The sequence below is a fragment of the Notamacropus eugenii genome, chromosome 2 (genome assembly GCF_028372415.1).
Source record: "Notamacropus eugenii isolate mMacEug1 chromosome 2, mMacEug1.pri_v2, whole genome shotgun sequence".
In the NCBI taxonomy this organism is placed as follows: Eukaryota; Metazoa; Chordata; class Mammalia; order Diprotodontia; family Macropodidae; genus Notamacropus; species Notamacropus eugenii.
The window spans coordinates 71,148,969-71,173,191 of record NC_092873.1 but is presented as its reverse complement, the minus strand read 5'-3'; the positions used below and the strand labels follow the sequence as shown (position 1 = coordinate 71,173,191).

The 24,223-nt window shown below is 37.4% G+C and overlaps 1 protein-coding gene across 3 annotated transcripts in view; it reads left to right on the top strand.

The window, feature by feature from the left end:
• The first annotated feature begins 10,362 nt into the window (after positions 1 to 10,362).
• Positions 10,363 to 24,223, top strand: part of METRNL (meteorin like, glial cell differentiation regulator) — a 36,558-nt gene continuing 22,697 nt past the window's right edge. For 2 of the 3 annotated variants that reach the window (XM_072640898.1, XM_072640897.1), the window contains exons 1-2: positions 10,363 to 10,980; positions 16,467 to 16,855. In XM_072640898.1, coding sequence (XP_072496999.1) covers positions 10,823 to 10,980; positions 16,467 to 16,855 — 547 coding nt within the window. In that variant the 5' untranslated portion in view covers positions 10,363 to 10,822. The remainder of the gene's footprint in view (positions 10,981 to 16,466; positions 16,856 to 24,223) is intronic. The other variant, XM_072640899.1, reaches the window with a different exon arrangement.

The following is a 24,223-nucleotide window of genomic DNA, read 5'->3' as shown; positions in this document are numbered from 1 at the left end:
GATCAAGAAAAGGAGCTCAGGAGTGTTGCTCACAATGAAAAGCCAGGCTTGATCAGAGACTGGACCTGTAATGGAGTGAGAGTCACGAGCATCAAATACATCAGTCAAGTGACTTGGGACTCTGGAAAACACTGAAGAGTTCAAGGTTTCACCCTACGTCCACCCCTTAAAAACTTCTGACCCCATTTAATGTTAACAGGATTTTTAGCGAACCAGTCTCTAACCTGAGAATGCTCAGCGCCACCCAAAGCAGGCCTAGAGACTGGAGTGCCAGTAATCAAATAGTTTAATTAATCAGTTTCAGAGTGAGGAATATTCTCTTTTCTGAAAGAAAAGCACAGCTTATATACTCAAATCACAAGCAGGGAAGGAGGGGGGAAGGTAGATTACAATCATTTAGTGGTTTCCGTCAAGAAACCCACAAATCCTAAAATACAACAATTCTGGAGTCAAGTCTTTGGGGATCATGACCACCTCCCCTGGAGTACAGAACCAGAGTTCTATGCCCTGAATAGGTTCTACAATTTTTGATTCACTTCACTTAAGGTCCAGTGATTGTGAGTGTTGTCAGAGTTTTGATAAATCAGTGTAAGCTGTATTGTGAGTAAGAAGGAAAACCAGGATAAAGTACTATTCCCCACAAGGAAAAAGACAGTTTCAAGGTCTGTTGACAGTTCGAGAAGACAAGGAGAAGGCCATTAGCTTTGGCAATTTAGAGATCATTGGTAACACTAGTTTTGATTGAAAGATTAGTTGAGAAGCCAAATGGTAGAGAGTTAAGAAAATGAGAGGAAAGAAAGTAAACCTCTTTCTACCGCCTTCATACTTCTCACTTTCTGTTTTTGTATATATGGGTTGGTAAAAATGCATTTACTGCAGTTTCTTCTTGGATTTTTTGATCATTTCTAAATTTGGTGTTCCATTTTTATTTTAATCCTTAATGGAGTAATTGTGAGAAAACTATGAAACTATGAAAAACTTCCACCATCTTGAGACCGAGAATTTAAATTTTCACATGTGGGTTTTTTAGATCACTAAAAGTGTCCTGCACTTGCTTAACAATAAAGCACTGCTGTGATTTGACTCTATTTTAATAGGAAAATATTAGTTATTCTAAAAAAGCCCATTTTCCCCCTCACCTTCTACTACAAACACTGAACACATAAGGGTTTTGGCTATAGTGCACACTATAATGCATATAGGAAGACCTGGATTCAGATCCTACTTCTGACATCTATTAGCTGTATCACAATGGTCAAATCACTTAACCTCTCACAGCCCCAGTTGCCTCATCTGTTAAATGGAGACAATAAAACCTGTAGAACTTATATCAAAAGGTTTTTGTGAGGCTTAAGATATTATATACAATATGTTATATAAATCTCAGCTATTGTCATTAATTATGGATCTAGAACATAGCAAAAATCTTTGCTTTCTAGAGAACTAAGATTTCAAAGTAAATAATTCTAATTACAATATATTAATACAAATTTAAATATTTAATATTCATTTATGGTTATGGTCACATGTATATTTTGAAGGTTAAATTTTGAATCTGAATCTTCAAATTTAGTCATTAAATTTTCATTCCATTTCATTACTTTGATTTCAGAGTCTGTTGTAAATGTTAAAGCCCCAAGATAAGATAGTGAATAATTCTATTCTAATCTTATTTATGTTCTAAAATTATTATTCTGTATGATTTTGATTCGAGGACAGTTTCCAAAGGTTACTTATATGATAAGAATAGTTTCATTTTAAATGAGTCACCAAAATAAAAAGTGATATTATGCTGATTTGCAAAAGGTTTGTGTTTGAGACCTAGTAGTTCAGAGTGCTGTAGGAGTAAAAGATAAATCTGTCACAAATTATCTTTATGCACAATACATGCAGACATTCAGTGACTTTTCAATTTGGATATAAGTTGGATACCTAGAAATTTTTGCTGCTTAAATTTTGTTTCCTTTCAGTGTTGTGATTCCTGAAAGATATACTTTCATGCAATGTCTTTACCAAAAGTTTCACTTATGAACTTTTTAATGGACTTCTGAGAGGCAAGGGGAGTGCCTTTCACAGCTGCGAAGTTGGACTGCAATCATCATACATGCTCAACGTTTGTTGAATAAATATTTTATTAAAATTTTTATTTTATTTATTCAGAGTAATTAGTTAAATTTCCAACATCTTCAATATGAAAAGCTCCACATCAAGGATTTGACAGTCTAGAGGATCATTCATTCAATGGAATTCAGTTCAATAAGCACCACACTTTGCACATTCCTAGAAAATATGTGTAACATATATGGGGTTCACTCCCCCAAATACCAACTGCAGGGATTTGTTTTGCCAGATAATACATTTATTGAAGGCTAAATTTTCATTTTAAAAAAAATCATTTGCTCAATGGAGTGGAAATGAGATTGGGAAGGACAGATTAATAAAATAAAAAGGATGAATGGCTGAAAAAGAGATATGAGTAGTAGTGTCATTAAACACACCTCATTTTGAGAAATTTTATACCAAAAAAATAAAGCCACATAATATCACCAACATCAAGTTCCCTTAATATTGTAATTACTATAGTTATTATATGTAACCATATATGTATGTAATAAATATCTATGTAGCTCATATTATTTGTATTCATGTTTAAAATTGGTTTATATATTAGTAAAATTGTAATACATTTTAAAGAAAGATTTTAAAAATTGAAAGAAAAAACTATTTAATACTGGGTTGTTGTTTTTTTTTATGTCAGTAAATTCTCCTACATCAGGGTTATGCAGATAACTTACTACAGAGTAAAGTGGCAGATAAACTCACATTTTGCCTATTTTTTACATCATTGGAACAGATTAGATGCCAATAATCATTTAATATCAATTTAATAACCTCAGTCAGGGCCAGAGCCTGAATTAATCAATGAGAAAAAGAACCTGAACTTACCAGCTTCTTTGTTCTCTGAGCAAACTCAGAGAATACTTCTTCCTATGTCAAAAAGGCCAAATGGGGCTGACTTAAGAGCATTTCCTCTGTTTGAGAACCCAGATGTCGTGCTTCCTTCTCTGGTAATGATGGTCAGACAGCTGGGGTCCAATTTTCTGTTCAATTCAGGCAGAGGAAGTCATGTCTGTTGATCTTTTTATTTCTCTGTATTTTCTTTGAAATTCAAGGTGCTGACTCCCTGAACTAACTGAATGGTATATGTACTTGGTTAAAGGTATGATATATGTGTTTGATTAAAGTGATTATTGACCCCTCGAAAGTTGCCTTTCCTTTTATCAATGCAGATCTAAGAACCTGTGATAGCAGGCCCTGCTGTGTATGTTGGGGTGCTTACTGATACAACTTCCCTCGGAGGATATGTTCCACAGCAGGAGAAAGAAAGCACAAGGTTTCATGATCAGAGAACCATCACACATGTGCTTGGTCTCCAGAAACTCTTATTATACTAGCCATGTTGAAAAAAGGGCAAGAAAATTAAAGTGAAAAACAACATGCTTCAATCTGCCCTCAGAGTTCATCAATTCTCTCTCTGTAGGCAGACGGCATTTTTCATCATGAATCCTTTGAAATTGTCATAAAACATTGTTTGATCAGAACCAAGTCTTTCACAGTTGATGATTGTAACAATATTGTATATACATTGTTCTCCTAGTTCTACTCAATTTAGTTTACTTCAGTTCATATAAGTTTTCCCATGTTTTTCCTGAAACTATTCCCTTAATCAATTCTTATAGAACTATAATATTCCACCACAATCATATACAACAATTTGTACAGATATTCCTCAATTGATAGGCATCCCTTCAATTTCCAATTCTTGGCCACCACAAAAAGAGCTTGTATAAATATTTTTGTGCATAAGAATCTTTTTCCTTTGATCTCTTTGGGATACAGGCCTATTCATGATATTTCTGGGACAAAGAATACATAACAGTTTTATAACTCTTTGGGTATAGTTCCAAATTTCTCTCTAGGACCAGTTCACAGTTTGACCAAGAGTGTATTAGTATATCTATTTTCCACATCTCCTCCACCATTTGTCATTTTCCTTTTCTGTCATGGTAGCTGATGTTATAGATGTGAGGTGTAACCACCTCAGAATTGTTTCAATTTGTAGTTCTTATTGGTGATTTAGAGCATATGACTACTGATAGTCTTGATTTCTAATCCTAAAAATTACCTGCTCATATGCTTCAGTCATTTATCAGTTGGGAAATGGCTCTTATTTTCATAAATTTGACTATGCTAGAGTTTAATTCTGATTACTTCTTTGAGGAGAGGCTCCTAGTTCCAGGTTGTAGTTATAGACTAGAGAGGAGGCAGGGACCCTACCTGGGTTAGGACCAGAATGCAGACCAGGAAAGCAGTGACCAGACCTCTCCCCAGATCATACCACCCTGAAAGCGCCAAAAACTCAAATGTCTCCAGAACTAGCTATGCAAATAGCAGTGAAAAAGCCTAGAGCTTGGGACAGTGATCCCCACACCCCAACCCCATCCCTAAGAAATAAGCAGAACCCAACTCAAATATTAAGTCCAAATTTAAGAAGTAGACAGGAAAAAATGAACAAATAACAAAAAAGGAACCTGGCCACAAAAGGCATCCAACTTGACAGGGAAGCTCAAGACACAGACTCAGAATAAGGCAATAATGTGAAAACACCTACAAGCAAAACCTCAAAGAAAAATACAGATTGGACACAAGTCCAATAAGAATTCTTAGAAAAATCTAAAGAAAGTTTTTAAAAGAACCATTTTTAGAAATCAAATAAGATTGGTAGAGAAAAAAATTGGGAAAAGAAATGAGATCAATGTAAGACAATTATAAAAATAAAATTGACAGCTTGGTAATAAAAAAAGGCACAAAAATGCCAAAGAAGACAATCCTTAACAAGCAGAATTAGCCAAGTGGTATGAGATACAAAACCTCACGCAAGAAAATAATTGCTTACAAATTAGAATTGATCCAGTGGAAGCTAATTACATCAAGAAACAATAAAGCAAAATCAGCAGGCTGAAAAGATAGGAAAAACAACTGATCTAGAAAATAGATTGAGAAGAGATAATTTAAGAATTATTCTATTATCTGTAAGCCATGATCAAAAACAGAGCTTGTACATCATATTCAAGAAATTATAAAGGAAAACTGCCCTGATATCTTAGAACTTAGAAAATGTAAGAATTCACCAGTCACCTCCTAAAGGAGATCTCAAAATGTAAACTTCCTGGAATGTTATAACCAAATTCCAGAGCTCTCAGATCAAGGAGAAAAGACAGCAAACAGTCCGAAAGAAACCATTTAAATATCATGGAGCCACAGTCGGGATCATACAAGATTTAGAAATTAACATTGTAAAGGAGTATACGACTTAGAATATGATATTCTGGAGGGTAAAGCAGCTAGGATTATAACCAAGACTAACCTACCTAGTAAAGCAGAGTATAATCCTACAGGAGGAAAAATGAATATTTAAGACATAGAAGACTTCCAGTCATTCCTGATGAAAAGACCAGAGCTGAATAGAAAATTTGACATTCAAACACAAGTCTCAAGAGGGGCATAAAAAGACAAACATGAGTAAGAAATCATGGGGAACTATATGTAACCCCCCAAATTTATTATTACTATCATAGTTAGAAGGAGTCTACTTAGAAGGTCATCATGAATGTATCCATTTTGTTGGGATGATATCAACAGAAAAATGGAAGGCTGAGAAAGAGGAATACACTTGGAGAAGAGGGAAGAGAGAGGAAGAATGAGGATAACTATCTCATATAGAAGTCTCACAAGGAAGAGTTTTTACAACAGAGGAGAAATGAGGTGGGGATTAGGGTTGAATTTCATCCTCTGAACTGGTTCAAAGAGGAGGAATATACAAAGACACACATTATGTACATTTATATGTATATATATATACACACACACACACACACATTTTTGAGAAGAAATAATACAAAAAGAGAGAAGGATAAACAGAAGCAAATATGATAGAAAGAAATAAACAGTTAGCAATCAAAGCATAACTTGGAAAATTGCTAATAATGTGTATGTTTCTTAAATCTGATAAACATTTGCGAATGACATTAGGAAACTAGAACTTTGATTGATATTTCCCTCCATCATAAGATTAAATAATTAATCATGAATCAGAACTTAGATGTAACTTGTCAATGCACTTAGCTAAGAGGAAGGGAATAAGCACTTATTTGGTGGCTACAATGTGCCAGACACTTTTACAAATAGTATCTCATTGATCCTCAAAATAATCCTGCAAGTATACCATATATATATATAAAATATATATACCTTATATGCCATTATTATCCTAATTTTGCAGTTGAAGAAACTGAGGCAAATACAGATTAAGTGACTTACCCAGGGTCCCACAGCTAGTAAGTATCTGAAGCTGGATTTGAACTCATGTCTTCAGACCCAGTGCTCTCTCCGCTGTACCACCAAATACTTCTAGCCAAAGTCATACTAGAGGCCCCTTTCATCAATCTGCTCCTGGGTCATAATGAGGACAGACTCCTGCACTTGGAGATTTGAACATTCCATGTTCATCTGAGAGCAGTGATAATTGATGGAAATTTGCCAGAGCACTGCACTGTACATTAAAACTTGAAAGAAAAAATGAGTTTCATCAGGAAAAATTACTTTTTTTTCCAACCAGTTTTTGTATGATCTTGTTGGTAAATGTTTCTTCCTCCTCATACCAGGTTAGTAGCTAGCTTTTTACTTATTTGTTTTCTCACTGTTCTTCCAACTTCAAGAAGTCTATGGCACTTTATAGGGTTCAACAGTTCTCCTCACTGCTGTTTTATTTTATCACATTTTCCTTAGTGCCTTAGTGTAAATGACACTGTTTTCTTGTGGATGAATGATTTGTGAAGCATTTGACTTCCCACATCAGCAACCGGCCAACAGTTGCTGAAGTGTGCTCTTTAAGATCTGTAACTTTTGAAGTTTCCTTGGAGTAACATTCATTCTTATAAATGACAGAATTAAAAACACAAACAAAAAGAACAATGAGTCACATGTGTATGGCACAAAATTTAGCACACAACTGATAGAAAACTAAGGGAAGAGGGAAACCAATTCAATCTGGTTTTATTTGGTCAAGGTCAGGTGTTCTAAATCTGGTGCCAGTAGAAGTACACATACAACCACTGTTGTCACCATATGGAACCATATCAAAATTATTAAGTAACTGGCATACCACTGTACTGTGGAAGTCTTGTTTCTGGTTTGATAGGCCACTGTGTAGTAGGTAAAGTTATTCCTATCCTGTTTTATAGGCAAGGAATGCATGCAGCATACTAATTCTGAAAGCTTCCTTGTTTATGTTCTAGACCAATAATATCAAACTCAAATAGAAATGGAGGCCAAAAGTCGATTCATAAGGATCCCTGCAGGCCACATATTTAGTTGTAAAATGTGATTTTATCTATGTTTATAGTATTTTTATTTGACTGTACCAGGGAGTGCTGTGGCTGGCAGGGCACTGTTTGACACTTCTGTTCTAAATTAAGTTTGTACTTTCTGTTGAATAATAAATGGCCTTTTAAGTGTGTGCTTTACGTATGTTATTTTATTTCAGCCTGACAACTCTGTGAGGTAGCTACTATATGTATTATTGTCCTTGTTTTACAGATGAAGAAACTGAGCTTGGAGGTTAACTGACTTGCTCATGGGGACAAAGTCAATGGTTGGTGGTTGCTGTCCTTAGTTCTCAGAGGACCAAAATGACATCACTATGATAAAGTCAAGTTTCAATGTGTCCAACTGTGGCTGATCAGACCAATATGAGCTTGGAATGCTTTAGTGCAGATTGGTCACAAATAGTCCATGTGAACATTTCAGAGTGGATACTCTAAATTTGCGCAACCTGTGTTTCCTTTGAGCAGTCTCAATTCTGCTTTGCTCATAGAGCACAGCACCTTCTCTGATGTGGGCACACCATGCTGAGCTGTCCTGAGCCAGTGTCACACAATCAAATCCAAAGTTCTTGAGAGAGACCTTGAGAGTGTCCTTGTATTGTTTCTTTTGACCACCATGTGATCACCTGCCTTGTGTGACTTCTCCATAAAATAGTCTTTTTGGCAAGCCTATATTTTACATTCGAACAACGTGGCCAGCCCATTGGAGTTGCACTCTCTGAAGCATAGTTTGAATGCTTGGCAGTTTAGTTCAAAAAAGGACCTCAGTGTCTGGTACCTTATCCTGCCAGGTGATCTTCAGAATCTTCTTAAGACAATTTAAAGGGAAGCAATTCAGTTTCCTGGCATGGTGCTAGTAGACAATCCAGATTTCACAGGCATGCTACAATGAGGTCAGTAAAATGGCTCTGTAGATCTTCAGTTGGTAGTCAGCCTAATACCTCTTCTCTCCCATACTTTCCTTAGGAGCCTCCCAAACACTAAGCTAGCTCTGGCAATGTGTACATCCCTGGAAAGTACACTACCAAGGTAAGTAAGCTTATCCACACCATAGCCAATAAGTGTTATAAGGGGGATGCTCACCAGATCTAATACTGTATCTACTACTACATCGCACTGCTTTTTCATTGAACACATTGGACATAGACTTCTTCATATATCCATATATTCAATTTCTATATATCTATAGATGTATCTGTTGCATCTGGAACCAGCTGTACCTGTTATATAACAAAGTCAATCAATATTTATTAAGCATTTAACTATGTGTTTATACTCTAATGGGTAAGACAACATATACATAGACTAATATAGAGAGAATAAATACAGATTAGATGGAAGGCAAATTTAGCAGAAAAGGTGTTGTTTTTTTCCTGGCCCAGATGACCAGAATCATAGTGGAATCTTACCACAGCCATCAATCAGCAGACTCTAGCCAAAACTGTTTTGTTTTATCCAATATAGAATTGGTTATACTACTATATAGTACTCTAAAGTAAAATTCTGACCTCTCACTCTCAGGAAAGTTAAGGCTTATTCCTAGGGGGTCACACCTCTTGGTCAGCATCACTACTCCCAGAACCTCATTGTGCAACTGAACTTGTCACCATCAATCAATGGTTAATGAGCAGAAAGAACTGGTTCAAAGCTACTACATTTACTTCCACTAAATGATATGTTCTCCAGAGAAAGTCCTAAACTCCTAGCTAAGCTTTTCGTTAGGAGTACTGCTCCTTCCATGTTACTATGGAAATCATCATGGTTTCAGAAGAATAGACATCTGTATCCATTCATCCTTTGTGATTCTATAAATTTCCATTGTATCTTCTAGTAACCTTTACTTTTCACACTGAAGAATCCTTTTAAAAACACCAGCCCCATATAGAAGTCAAATATTTAAACTGAAATTCTCTAAATTTTCGCCAGAATTGCTCCTAAGAGACATCTTGATGCAATGGAAAGAGTGTGAGACTTGGAGTAAGGGAGAAACTCTGGTTCATTTTCTCCCCTCTGACACTTAGCTGCTTGATCATGGAGTTAAGGTGTGTGATCAAATAACTTAACCTCAGTTTCCTCATGTGTAAAATAAGAAAGAGAGGCAGTCAGCATGGATTTTATCTGCAAGCAGCAGATAAAGGGTTTCCTTGGATTTAGGAGGACCTGGGTTCAAGTTCTGACTGACATGCTAGCTGTAAGTATTTGAATTCTCAGCATTCTCTCTGATTTTAAGTTACAAAAGAGAGATCTGATCTTTTATCTGTATAAGAGGAGATGATTTCCATAAGGGGAGTTCCTTACTCTTTAAATTCCCCTTTCCCCAAATAAAACTTGAAGGGGGAATAATAATACTTGGATCACCTACTTCAAATGGTTGTTTTGAGTATTTAGATAATTTCTCTATAACAGCTTTGAAAGTTTGTATATGGAAATATCAGCAATTATTGGGTTCATAAGCCACCTTTAGAAGTACAGAGTATCTTAGAAATCATCTAGTTCAACTTTTGTAAAATCAGAACAAACTGAGAAGGTGAAATGCCTTGCCCAAGTTCATACAGATATTAGTAGTAGAAACAGGATTTGAACCCCAGGTCTTTTAATCTAAATCCAGGACTTTAACTTCAATCATATTGGTGACCCATTTATCACGGCTTTCCAAAGACTCTGCTAGCCAAACAGAGATCTGAAGTAAGGTTTAAATGGAGAATTCCTGAAGGTTTCGGTGAGGAAGGATAGTGTAGAAAAGGGGTGGGGACCAGAAAGAAAGGAAAAAAAATGGGATTCCCATAAATTCTACCTTCCGACCCCAAGTTGAAGAGGGGAATGAGAGAGTCCTAACCTTCCGCATACGTTCCGGCTGGTGAGGTGAAGTGGCCACTGGATTTAGCTACGTATCCTGCCTGAGGGCGGAGACTAAGCTGGGCGAAATTCAGAGAGAGGGAGAGAGAAAAAGACGCGCAGGGGGAGGAGAAAACTCTCTGGGAGCCTCCGCCCTTCAGCAGGAGTCTGGGTTTAGGACCTAAAAAAGTTCAGTGGAACTTTGCTGCTGGGAAAGAGTGAAGCTCCTGGTCTGCAACCTGGATGGAAAGGACAGATCTGGCTGTGGGAGCCCTGCCGTGCCAAGTCCTGGTCCCATTTTTCTGCTCCACGATGTAGGGACTCTTTCTGCCTTTCTGGACCCTAGAGGAGTCTTCACTTATTTTCTCTTTCCGGACTCAGCTGCCTGCTGCCCTTGTCAGCCCCAGCTGCCCTGCCTGAATCGAGAATTATAGTCGTTTTTAAAAGAGAAGTGGGCGGACTGGAGGGAAAGTGGAGCCAAGCCCCAGACTGGGGGCTCGTCAGGCCGCTCCAGGCTCAGCTGTAACTGCTGCTGGGGGAGCATGGTGGGCTTAGTGCTGGCGGTCCGGGGACCTGCCAGGCAGCTGTGGCCATCATCGCCGCTGCTGTTGCTGCTGTTGCTGTTGCTGCTGCTGCTGCTGCTGCTGTGCCGAGGGGCCTCAGCGCAGTACTCCAGCAATATGTGCAACTGGAAAGGGAGGTAAGGAGCTAGCCCCCAGGACACTCTTATAGTCACCCTTCTACCGACTTCTTCATCTTTTCACCCTGTCTCAGATGGGAGTGGGAAAAGGATTTACCCTTCTCCTTTTCACTGCTGAGGGAGGAGGATGCCCTCTTCTCTCCTTTCCTGGGCATTTAGCCCAGCAAAGAGGGAAGGATGCCTGTGTCCTGGAGCTGCTCCCTCCCTGAATCCCCCTCTTGTCTCCAGTATTTGGTGGAGTCTAATTGTGGAGTGGGAATGAGGTGGTTTGGTTGGAATTTCAGTGGATCGGAGGTGGCAGGGACGCCCACAATGAGTCAAACCAGCTGGTCCCCACTCTCTTGGCGGGCGAATTCCTGCAGACCCTTAAACACCCCGTTTTTAGCTAGAACAAAAGAAGTCCTTCTGGGAATGGGGCTTCTTGGTGACTTGGAGCGGAAAGGCAGCTCCCTCCGGGAATGCCATAATTATAAAGCTCTAAGTGCCAGGTACATAGGAAGCGCTATATAAATGTTAGCGATTATTATTAATTCTCATCATCATTATTTTATTACTACGACTGCCTCCAGTTTGGTTCAGCTCTGCTCTCCCTCTGGGCTCGAGGCTGTGCTCAGTTCCTTAGCTTTCTGCTGCACCTAGTCCTGGCCTGCTTCCCCAACCCCTGTGTATTGCAGTTCTTGAGACTCCGGGAAGAAGATGGGGTGTAGGGGATAAAGATATGCATTTCTTTGAAAAAGTAGCAACATTTATTGAGATCATGTGAAGACTTAAAAAAGCTGAGTGGGGTGAGAAGGAAAGGTGACTTTTGTCAGACAAAAGTAGGGGGTGTTTATACTCAGCCCAGCACTGTCCCTGCCATGTAACCCTAAATAACTTGTTTGGTAGCTTACGCACACACATACCCCCTCCTCTCCCCACCCCAAGTCCGCCCCCCCACCTTGCTGATTACCATTTCCAAGCAGAGGTAAACACAGCATTTTCAGGCCCCAAACTCAGACTCTTCATTGGTGAGTTTCACAAAAGAAACAAAAAGTTTTTGTTCCCTATGAAGAGCCAGCTTTTCCAGTTTAGCCCCCTTTTTCTAGATTATCTGATGGGACACCTGGGGTAAAGCGGTTTTTGGTCGTTGTTATAAAAGGATTTAGCTAGGATCCTGTAACCACTAGCTCAAGTATCATGACGTTCCCTTTTGTCGCCACTCTGCCAGCAAAAATTTAGTAAGTATGAAACCTGACTTTTGAGTTAGCAAGTTCCAAAAGGGCTCGAGATTCCAACGAATGAGATGGGGGATGGGCTGGGATGAAATCTGCTTTGAACGCTCTTTAAATTTCTTGTAATCTACAAAAAGGTAATGACGGAATGGCTTTTGGGCATATGCATCATACACGTATACATAGTATCTATGACTATGATATAATTACGTATGTTTAGTTATGAGGAAATTATTATCATACTATTATTTTTATTTGTTACCAGATTCATCAAAGCTGAGGCCCTAATATTTTAGATATGGAAGGAACCTTAGATAAAGTGTCAGAATGCAATAAGTCCAGAACAACTGTATTTCTTTTCTTCAGCCTCTTTTTTTCTGATCAGATTTGTGAAAATATGAATGGATCGATATACCTATATTTGTGTGTGTCTGTGTATATATACATTTTTATCTGTGTGTATGTGTTATATGATTGATTTTTAGTAAGCCTTAATTTAAAAACAAAACAAAGCAAACTCAGAATGACCTTAAAGAAAACAACTTTTCAATGCTGCTGCTGTTCAGTAGGACACCCCCTGGCTATTTCTGATAGTTGTGGAATTGCATTTTTCCTGATAAACTTATCACAAGCCCAAACAGTATTACTTATATTTTAAAATTTAAAGTGACTGAGTAGAGGGTAAAATTAGGAGTTAGCAGTAAATGTCCAAATTTTGTCTTCTTGTGGGGTGTGGGGTAGAGAGAAGGCAGATCCCATTTTGGGAAGGAAGATAGGTACTCCACCCTTTCACAGTGGTTCGAATCAGTACCTTTTAACGTTCTTTCAATTTAAGATTGCTGTTTCTTTTGGAAGGGAATAGAATGACTTAGATTGTGCTACAGGCAGCAAAATGAGTTTTCCCAAACCAACACCTTTTTGGTGGGTTGGAGTGCAGATCTAAAACTGGTCTTAAACTTTTTGCTGATACTATGTTCCTGGTGTCACAGTGACTGTTGCCTTCAGGTACGTGCCTGACCATTGACATTTTTAGGATTTTGGAGGTTTTCTTTGTTCTAAATTTTTAAACAATACCTGATTTTAAGTTAGAGAAATTTAAAACCATTTTCATATACTCAAAATGTAGTTTTGATTTATATAGGAAAATTGCTGTGCTTTAAAAAAATAAATCTGGGACAAATGTATAGAACAGTATCTACATAGATATTTCCCCTACCTCCTGAAATCTAATTCTAGAGATCAGTAGTTGGCTCGAGTTGACGGCTTTGAGAATTTAGTTAGAAGAACTTCTTCCATTAGAAATATTCAAGCTTTATTACAAATATTTAAAGAGCCAGTCACCAACTCCCTAAACATATTAGCAGAATTGTGAATGTGTGACATCTTTCCTATTTTGAGTACAAAATGGATGGGATGCAAAAAAAAAAGTATGCCTGTGTCTTTAGAGGCACAACAATAGGTCAAAAGGGAGAGCAACTTTGCCCATATGAAAAGGGGTCTTTAGAATCCTGTGAGAGTCAACATGTTCCTATCTCTCAAATTGAGATTATTGGTCCTTGGATATTTTATCTTCCTTTTCATCACTAGAAGGTCCACTTAAGTGGCTTGAAGGCTGCTGTATCCTCTGCAGTCCTAGTGGCCTGGACCTACATGAACTTCATTGGTGATGACTTCTGAGTACCAACAAAGGACTGGACATTGAAACTGGAGACAGATTTCTAGAGGGTTCTTGGTCCAAAAAGGCTCTCTATTTTTCAAATGAGGTTCTGTCCCTCTCTCCACTTCCAGAATTGATGCTGCTTACATTTGAGCTAGGTAAAGTAGAAGATCCCCGAGTAAATCAGTCTCTGGACTTTTGCATGGGAGAAGAAGGGAGACTGGAGTAGACCAGGCTGAAGTAGTCTATCTTCTTTTGTCATCTTTCCATTTTTCAGCTTTAATTTATGGACTGTCTCTGTCACTCTGTACTTGGTTTCTTCTGTGATCCTTATGGGAAATGTATTCATTACATTTCAACCCTGTTTGCTGCTCAAAACTGTAGATGTTCTTTTCTGTCTGTTATGTTATTAGAGAATCAGGTGTTTTTCTAGGTCGAATAATAATAACTAGTATAAACCCGGTAAGTGCCTTCTTTACAAAGATCATCTCATTTGTTCCTTACAATAACTCGGAGGTAGGTGCTGTTATTATTCCCATTTTACAGATGAAGGAACTGAGGTTAATCAAGGTTAAATGATTTACCCAAAGTCACCCATCTAGTAAATATCTTGAGGCTGGCCTTGGACTCAGGTCCAGGCCCATGTTACCTAGCTTAAAAAAGCCCAGGATCCAACTCCTGCATCTGCCACCTACTACCTGTATAATCTTGAACAAAACACTCTGAGTCTATTTTCTTTACCTCTAAATCTTTACCTGTAAAATGAGAGCCTGGGTGGTACTAAATTATTTCTAAGGTACCTTTCAGCCCTAAAATCCTATGGCTATTATGTCAGGATGGGTATAGTGTGAAAAATGATGTCTGTCCTCCCACTTCTAGACCAGAAATAGAATAAATACATTTAAAGGTGTGCTAGAACTGGGACCTCAGATATTATTTCTCATATTATACCTGCCCTGACATAGTAGCCATAGGATTTTAGGGCAGCTCATAGCAATCAATTGTTAAATCTTAATGTGACCCTTTATACTGTGGAAATCAGCAAATATTGGAAATCAAGACTTTATTTATTATTTTATTTTAAATTATTCTTTAATAATTTAACAAAATAATTAATACTTATTTTATAATAATTATTAATAATTAATGATTATTTAACAAAATAATTTATTATTTTGTTGATTGTCTAGAACGCTAGACTTAAGAAAGTGATGGAGAAAATGTTCATGCAACTTAAAATGTTGAACAAAAAGTTTTTTTGGGGGGAAAGCTGGTTGTTAAATATTTATCAACAATCCCCAAATATATTTCTACTCTTAATAAAGGAAACATGAAATTTTTTTTTACCTTCCAGGGGTATGGATAATCCAGACTCACTGCAATTTTTATTACCCAGTTATTTTAAATAGAAGGTCCTTTTGAAGCTTGTCAGTATATTGGCCACCTACTTTAAATTTTCGCAACTTCCTGAATGACTGGAATTGACAGCCATCCTGGAAGCCTGTCATTGAGGCAATTTATGGTAGTACAAATGAGAGAGCAAAAGGCTACTTGCTACATGGTGGCTACTGTGTTACTTGTAGAATAGCATGTGATGTCATTAGAAACTTCACCAAGCCAAATTCCAGGAATGTATAGTTCATTTTCCAGTACATACTGCTCCATTTATCATAATGATATAAAACAGCTGACAGATAATGTTGAAACCTGTTAATTTGAAATTGTTTTTTAATTAACTTTTAATTTAATATATCTTTTATAACACTTTATGTCACCCTAAACAGCATATTGAGAAGTCTCTGTGTCTTAAATTCTTTCCTTTCCATCTTCATTCCCGCTTCATTCCTACTCAGGCCTAGGGTTTATTTCCTTACTTCAAGCCTGGGATATTGCAAGTCTTTCTGACTTTAATTATCAGATAGGCTCTGAAAGATGATCCGTAGGAAGGGGTACATAGATTCTTTCCTGAGGATCTTGGCGTAGTACTCTGCTACAATAACAAAAAGGCTGACAAAATTATAGTTATCACCAAAACATTCTCCTACTCTCATATAAAATGATGATATACTTGCTCTTAGAATATTGTGTGTGTTTTATTATCCCTTGCAAAAAGTCCTGGTGGAACTGGAGAATGGCAATTCAAATCGTTGAAGAAATGAAAAGGAGGCTGTTCTAGGAAGAGAAATTTGAAAGATAAGAGAGGACTTTTCAGTCTGCAAGGTTCAAGTTTAAGGTGTGTTTGAGGGGGAATACAAACAATTCAAACTGGTAAAATCACAAAAAAACCCAAGATGATATGAATACAAGTGGGTTCATCAAATCACAAAAAAACTATCATGGAGGAGTATTGCAACTTCAGCCAATTAAGATTAGTATAAATATGAGAATATTATTTTCAGTTATCAATTAATCTTATGGAACTCATAAATCCAAGAAATGGTACAGGCAGAAAATATGAAGGATGACAGATGATGAATGATGAGTGATTTCTATGAGAAGTTGGAATATACCCAGTTTTTAAATTGAGACTGCCTTGGCAAACAACTATTGATCTGCATGAACAGTGTATCTGATCCTATGTGATAATTTCTGTGTTAACATTTTTTTTTTCTCCTTAGTGGGCTGACTCATGAAGCACACAAGAAAGATGTTGAACAGGTCTACCTCCGATGTTCTGAAGGATCTGTTGAGTGGATGTATCCTACTGGAGCACTAATAATTAATCTTCAACCAAACACAGTATCCTTGTCTAATAAACACTTAACAATTTGCATCAAACCATTCAAAGACTCCATGGGAGCAAATATTTATTTGGAAAAAAATGGAGAACTGAAGCTATTGGTTGGAGATGGAGACCACAGCCCCAGAAAGGTCTCTTGTTTCCGACTTGACCAAGGGGCTTTGTTTGTTGAAGCTACCCCCCAACAGGACATTAGCAGGAAGATTACAGGCTTTCAGTATGAACTGACAAACAAAAGGGAAGTCTCTGATTTGCACACAGTTTCTGGTGAGTAATACATATCGAATGATAACAGAGCCATACGAACAACTAGCACCCTTCTCCATGGCATTGCAATAGTAAGGAACTTGAATGCCATTATATGCCAGAATTAATTACTTGAGGGAATTTGGTAGACCATAGTTCAAACCATCAGTGTTGCATGGAGTCAGGATCTGAAAACTTGCTTTGCTCTGACACTGTGACTAGGAGCAAATGAGTCTTTCTGGACCTTAGTTTCCTTAGTTCTAAATAGGGCTAATAACAGATTGTCTAATTTATAAGGAAAGAGCTTTGTTAATCTTAAAGCACCATAGAAATGTGAGTTGTTGCCAACATGATATTGACCTCATAGTACAGCACTTACTTGATTTGGAGGAGTTGAGTTTAGATTAGGACCAGCGGTGTGACCCGGGACAAGTCACTAAATCTCTATAAGTCTCAGTTTCCTGAGTTAAAATGAGGGAGTGAGATGATGGAGCTCTAACTCTATGATCTTGTTATCCTAGCAAATGATAACAATAACAAATGCTGTCTCTCCCCAAACTGCAAACATTTTTTCACAATAAAAAGTAAAAAAGTAAAAGCATAAAAGCTTGATTGTTGGTTAATCTGTAAAACTGGGTCTTATTTATTACCTCTCCCCCACATCATAAAGGAATTCTAGTGTATTCAGAAGAAAAACTACATGGGAGCCATTATAAACTTGATGAATTTAAGTTTAAGCAAATTATTGTAATTTAAATCTAGTTCCTAAAAATACATTCATTTTAAAACTCTGACAATTTTGAAAGCCAAAAAGGGAAGCGTTTTTCATGCTTTGAATTGTTACCTTTAAAAAAAATTAGAACTACCTTGTCTAAAAAATGTCTATTTCCTGTGTTATATATCTATAGTTATATCTATGTTAGAACAATGGACCTTGGGAATGTATGTATATTACCAATATTTATTGCCATATAGTGAGTTATAGAATCATATATAGTTAGAACCCAGGCTGACAGCTTAAAATTTGTAGGCAATCTGTTATTTTTTTAATCTTAATGATCCCTTTTAGAAGATTCCTTTATAAAATCAGTTTAATTCAGTATTTGTCAAAATTGTGAGATTTCTTTTTGTCTCGTGTTTCTTTCTTCTCTGTACTTAAATATCACAGTGCTTAGATATAGTAATGCTGAAATTTTGCCAAAGGTTAGGCACCTTTGAAGAACTAAATATAATGATGTTTACAAAGAGGGCAGTGCTTACTAGTTTTATGGCAAACGATATTTAGGTGTTATAACCTATGTTAACTGATAGATTGTTATTGAAAAAAATCAGGTAGAACATAGTTGTTTCCCCCCCACCTCCAGAGTTACTTATTTCATCTTGCTACATCTAGCTCATGGAATCCTTTCTCTTTCAGATTATTTTTGGCATATCAAAATAAATTTTTGCATCTTTTTCTTTTGTTAAGCATGTAACTTAATTAGCAATTATCAAAGTGCTACTTCACAAATAGCAAAGGTATATATAGGAGCAAGGTATATGCAGGTAAATACAAAGGCAGGTATATATAGGATAAAAATGGAAATAATGAGTAGAGGGAAGGCACTAGAGTTGAGAGAGGTTGATTGGAAAAGGCTTCCTGTAAAAGAGAGGATTTTAGTTGGGACATTAAGGAAGTCAGTAGGTGGAGTTGAGGATGGAGAGCATTCTAGGCACATGGCACAGCCAGAAAAAATGTCCAGAATTGAGACATGAAGTGTCTTTTTCATGGAATAGGCAGGAAAACCAATGACACTGGATCAAAGAGTACATGAGAGAGTAAGGTATGGGAAGACTGGAAAGGTAGGAGGGAGTTAGGTTATGAGGACTTTGAATGCCAAACAGAACATTTTTTTCATTTTATCCTGGAGGCAATAGGGAGCCACTGGAGTTTGTTTAGTAGGGAAAGAAAGTATATGATTGGACCTGTGCTTTAGGAAAATCATTTAGATGGTTGAATGAAGTGGGGAGAGATTTGAAGCAGGCAGAACTACTAATTGCCTATTGCAATAGTCCAGGTATGAGGTGATGAGAGCCTGTAATAGAATGGTGGCAGTTATCAGAGGGGAATAGATAGTGTATATGTGGAAGAGGTGAAATTGACAGACCTTGGCAAGAGCTTGGATAGGGAAGATGAGAGATGATCTTCACTTTTCCATATTGGAAAATTTTCACACAGGAATAAGCGGTGCCAAGGTCAACGACAACTGGTGTTCTCTTCAACATGATTGTTGAGTTGTCAGAGGTTGTAAATGACCAACATAAAGTAAAGGGGTTCTGTTGCATGAAGGCCTATAGAGGGAAAAAAGGGTCCAGGGCAGTACACTGAGGAACATCTATGGTTAGAGGTCATGATCTAGATAAGCATCTAGCAAAGGAGACTGAGAGGGAATGGTCAGATAGGCAGAATGAGAACCAGGAGAGAATCTTGAAAGCCTAGAGAGAAGAGAAAGTCAAGAAAGGGAGGTGATCAATACCATCAAAGGCTGCAGAGAGGTCCAGGAGGACTGAGAAACAGCCATTTAATTTGACAACTAATAGATTATTAGAAATTTTAGAGAGAGTAATTTTGGTAAAATGATAAGCTCAAATGAAAGGTCCTGCTTTACTATTCCTCTTCCCTCTGAAGCATGGAAATTAGACAGGAAAAGTACACAGCAGGAGATGAAAGTCAAACCTGCACAAGAAGTCACATTCCCCATCAACTATCCTCTTCCCTCAAAGAATGGGTACCTGAAGTCAAAGGGTAGTTTCCCTTTGTACCAGAGATTTTCTAACTCTCAGTTAGGTGACTGGGCTGGCAGCAGGAGATGGAAGTTGCCTTGTGTTGGCATAGATGGAAGTTGTTATTTTGGGGAAAGGAGAAGTCCTTTGAGGAAGATAGAAGATACCCAGTCCAACCCCTTGATTTCTTCCCTTAGGAGAAACACTATGCTCAGCAGGAGATGAAAGGCACAAGGTGTGGCATAGAGGAACTCTTAGCCTTCTTATCAACACAAAGTGACAGCTCAAGTCATGAGAATGATTGAAATCTCTAAGGAAAGACTAATCTGATTACTTTGATATAAGAACTTGGGTGGGATTAGCAAGTATTCTTAGAGCAGTGGGTATGGAGCACATTTATTTAGTGTACTAACTAAATGTATGATCTTGTATAAAACTGCAAGTCTCTGCTATTAAAAGTCCTTAAATTAGTTCCTCTAAGAAAGTCCTCCAAGAGAAAAATTTCATTTAAATTAATATCTCTTATAAGCCTGAAAAAATAATATGGAGTATGTATACCATGACTAGGAAAAGCCGTTTGAAGATTTGAGGATTGTAGCTAATGGAGCAGCAAGGACAGGAGACCTGAAAGGGACAAGTATTTTGATCTAATTACATTTGATTCTATGGTGTTTTAATTTTTGTAATTCACGTATTTTAAGAGATGAGGAAAAAGCGATTTTCAGGGAAGGTTCCAACACAGGATTTGGTGAAAACCAGTAATTTCCTATCCATTTATTTATTTTATTCTCTAGAATATCCCCGTGCTTGAAATTCACTTCATCTTTACCATACAGTCCCTCCCTGCCTTTTGTTAGTCCTTTGTTTTCAAAGAGGCCTATGACATCAGGGAAATGATGACATGACTTGCAGTTGACTTTGATTTGAGTGAGGGAGGACTATGCAAGGTCACCAACCTCACTTTCTCCTCCAGAGCCATCTGGGTCCAGTGGCCAGATATTCATCAAGACAAGTAGAGTTGGCTCAGGATGCAATGGGAGACCCTGGCCCTTTTAGGCTAAGGGCTTTTCAAGTTCCCACTTTGAGTGAGATAAAGCCCATTCAGTGAATAGGCCTCTTTAAGAAGTGAGTCAAGGGATGGCCACTTTTAATTTAAAAAAAAAAAAAATCAAACCGCGAGAGGAAGACCTCAAAAGAGGAACAGTTACTACTGACATTCACTCTAAGCCAGGAGGGCAAATCTTAAACCATTTTACTCTGGAACTGCTAGATTGGAGCACAATAGGTTCCTGCCCAAGCTCACATCCTTTAAGATACAATTCAAATACCATTTTCTTCATGAAGCCTTCCCTCATCCCCTCAACTGCAATGTCTCTTCTCTGAAACTGCGTTGACCCAAGTACCTTATATTTAATCTGTATATATTATATATGTACATGTTGTCTCCCCAATAGACTGAAATCATCTTGAAAGCTGGGATTTTTTTTTCTTTACATCCCCAGTACCTAGTAATTCTACAGTGCCTTGCGCAGAGTAGGTGCTTAATAAACATTTGCAAATTGATTGAGAATAGGTATTACATTCTGATTCTCAGCCACAGGAACAATCACAAGTAGGTTTCCCCTAAGTTGTGTCTTTGTTTCCTGGCACTATTATTGGTGTCCTTTCCTCTAATTTATTCTAATTTAATAATTAAGCGTTCCTACATTTGTAAAGTCCCAACAAACTTGTTCAATGAGTTAATGATGCTCTATGATCCCAGAAGAGGAGGGAACTTTCACAGAAACAATACAGAATACATCAGGAATCCATTCATACTAGCCAGAGAGCTAATTAGAAGATTCATAATTCTATGAATTTTCAGTCGTGTTTTTCCAGTTATGTACAGATCTTGCCGATAATTCAGTAAGCCAAATGGGTTTGGGGGCTTAATTTGGTGCAATTAAAAAAAAAAGTTTTAGTTTATTTTTAACATTCATTTAAAAAAAATTTTGAGTTCCCACTTCTCTCTCATCCTCCCACCTCTACCCCACCCATTGCAAAGGCAAACAATATGGTATCAATTATACATGTGAAGTCATGCAAAACATATTTCCCTACAAGCTATGTTGTTAAAAAAAATGCAAGGAAACTAAAGAAAGTGAAAGATTATACTTCAATTTTCACTCAGAGTTCATTAGTCTTCTCTCTAGAGCTGAATAGCACTTACGGAGTTTTCTTGGTCATTTATTGTATTATATGCTTTATATATTCCACTGATCTACCACTCTGTTTCTTAGCCAGTACCAGATTGTATTAACAATGACCACTTTGTAGAATTGTTAGAGATCTGGTAATGCTCAATCACCTTCCTTCAGATTTTTTTTCATTAATTACCCTGATATTCTTGACCTTTTGGTCTTCTAGGTAAATTTCTAGGTAAATTTCATTATTATTTTTCCTAGCTTCGTAAAAATAATTCTGTGATAGTTTGATTGGTATAGCACTAAATAAGTCAATTAGCTTAGGTAGAATTTTCATTTTTATTCTGTTGACTTGGCCTAATCATAAGCAATTAATATTGCTCTATTTGTTTAGATCTGTCTTTACTTGTGTGAAAAGTGTTTTGTAACTGTGTTCATATAGTTTGTTTCGGTAGGCAGACTTCTAAGTATTTTATATTGTCTCCAGTTAATTTACATAAAATTTCTCTTTCTAACTCTTCTTGCTGGGTTTTGTTGGTAAGATACAGAAATGCTCATGATTTGTGTAGGTTTATTTTATATCCTGCCACATTGCTAAAGTTGTTAATTGTTTCAACTTGTTTATTGGTTGATTCTCTAGGGTTCTTCAATTTTCTTCTCTTGTCTTATTGCTATAGCTAGCATTTCTAATATAATATTGAATAATAGTGTTGATGGCGTACATACTATTGAGAAGATTTCTAGTTCATCCTCATTACCAATAATGCTTGTCCTTGGTTTTAGATAGATACGCTTTATTTTAAGAAAGGCTCCATTTGCTTTCCAGTGTTTTTAATAGGAATGGGCATTACATTTTGTCAAAAGTTTTTTCTGCATCTAATGACATAATAATATCATTTTTGTTGTTGAGATGGTCAATTATGCTTATAGGTTTTCTAATATTGAACCTACATTCCTGGTACAAATCTCACCTGGTGATAATGATATATTGCTGTAATCTCTTTGCAAGTATTTTATTTAAAATTTTGGTATCGGTATTCATTAGGGAAATTGCTTCTTTCTTTTCTTTTGCTCTTCCTGATTTTTGTATCTAAACCATTGATTTGAGTGAGGGAGGACTGTGCAAGGTCACTTTCTCCTCCAGAACATCTGGGTCCAATGGTCAGATATTCATCAGGACAATTAGAGATGGCTCAGGATGCAGTGGGAGACTAGGTGAGGTAAAGCCCATTCCATGAATAAGGCTACTGCAAGTCATGTTATCATTTCCCTGATGTCATAGTCCTCTTCAAAAATGAAGGGCAAACACAACCTATGAGTAGTCCGAGCTGCGTGAAACAGGACCCAGCCAGCTGGGTAATTCAGCTTCTCCTCTCCCTCTTCCTCACGTCCTCTCCAAAGGAAGGTGAATTTTGATGTCCTTCCTTTCTTCCTCCCTTCCTCCCTTCCTCCCTTCCTCCCTTCCTTCCTTCCTTCCTTCCTTCCTTCCTTCCTTCCTTCCTTCCTTCCTTCCTTCCTTCCTTCCTTCCTTCCTCCCTTCCTCCCTTCCTCCCTTCCTCCCTTCCTTCCTTCCTTCCTTTCTTCCTTCCTTCCTTCCTTCCTTCCTTCCTTCCTTCCTTCCTTCCTTCCTTCCTTCCTTCCTTCCTTCCTTCCTTCCTTCCTCCCTCCCTCCCTTCCTTCCTTCCTTCCTTCCTCCCTTCCTCCCTTCCTCCCTTCCTCCCTTCCCTTAAACCCATTTCACTAGATAGGACCACAGTAGGTCCCTTCCCATGCTGCACTTAATGACTGTATTTTGGATCCTCTTGCCTCAGAGTGAATGTGAATAGTCTCTGTTTCTCTTTTGACCAGTAATCCTGAGGGTCTTTTACTCCCAGTTTGATTTTTTTGCTTTCTAATTAAAGTGACCATCTCTTGACTTTCTTCTAAAAGAGGCCTCCTATTCACTGAATGAGTTTGATCTCACTCAAAGTGAGAACCTGAAAAGGCCTTAGCCTAAAAGGGCCAGAGTCTCCCATTGTATCCTAAGCCATCTCTACTTTTGTCTTGATGAATAATATCTGGCCACTGGACTCAGATGGCTCTGGAGGAAAAAGTGAGGTTGGTGACCTTACACAGCCCTTCTTCACTCAAATCAAAAGCTACTGCAAGCCATGCCATAATTTCCCTGATGTCATGGTCCTCTTCAAAAGTGAAGGACAAACACAATCAAAACCATATTTGTGTCATAAAAGGAATTTGGTAAGACTCTTTATCAGTTAAAAAATAGGTTATACAGTATTGGGATTAATTGTTCTTTAAATTTTTGGTAGTGTTTGCTTGTCAGTTGTTTTTCCAATGAGATATTTCATATTTTCTTCTTTTTTTTCATTCTTTTGATTTTGTTTGATTTTTTTTACCTCTTTAGGTATTGATTCATTTTCATTTGTCTTGCAATATTTATTCA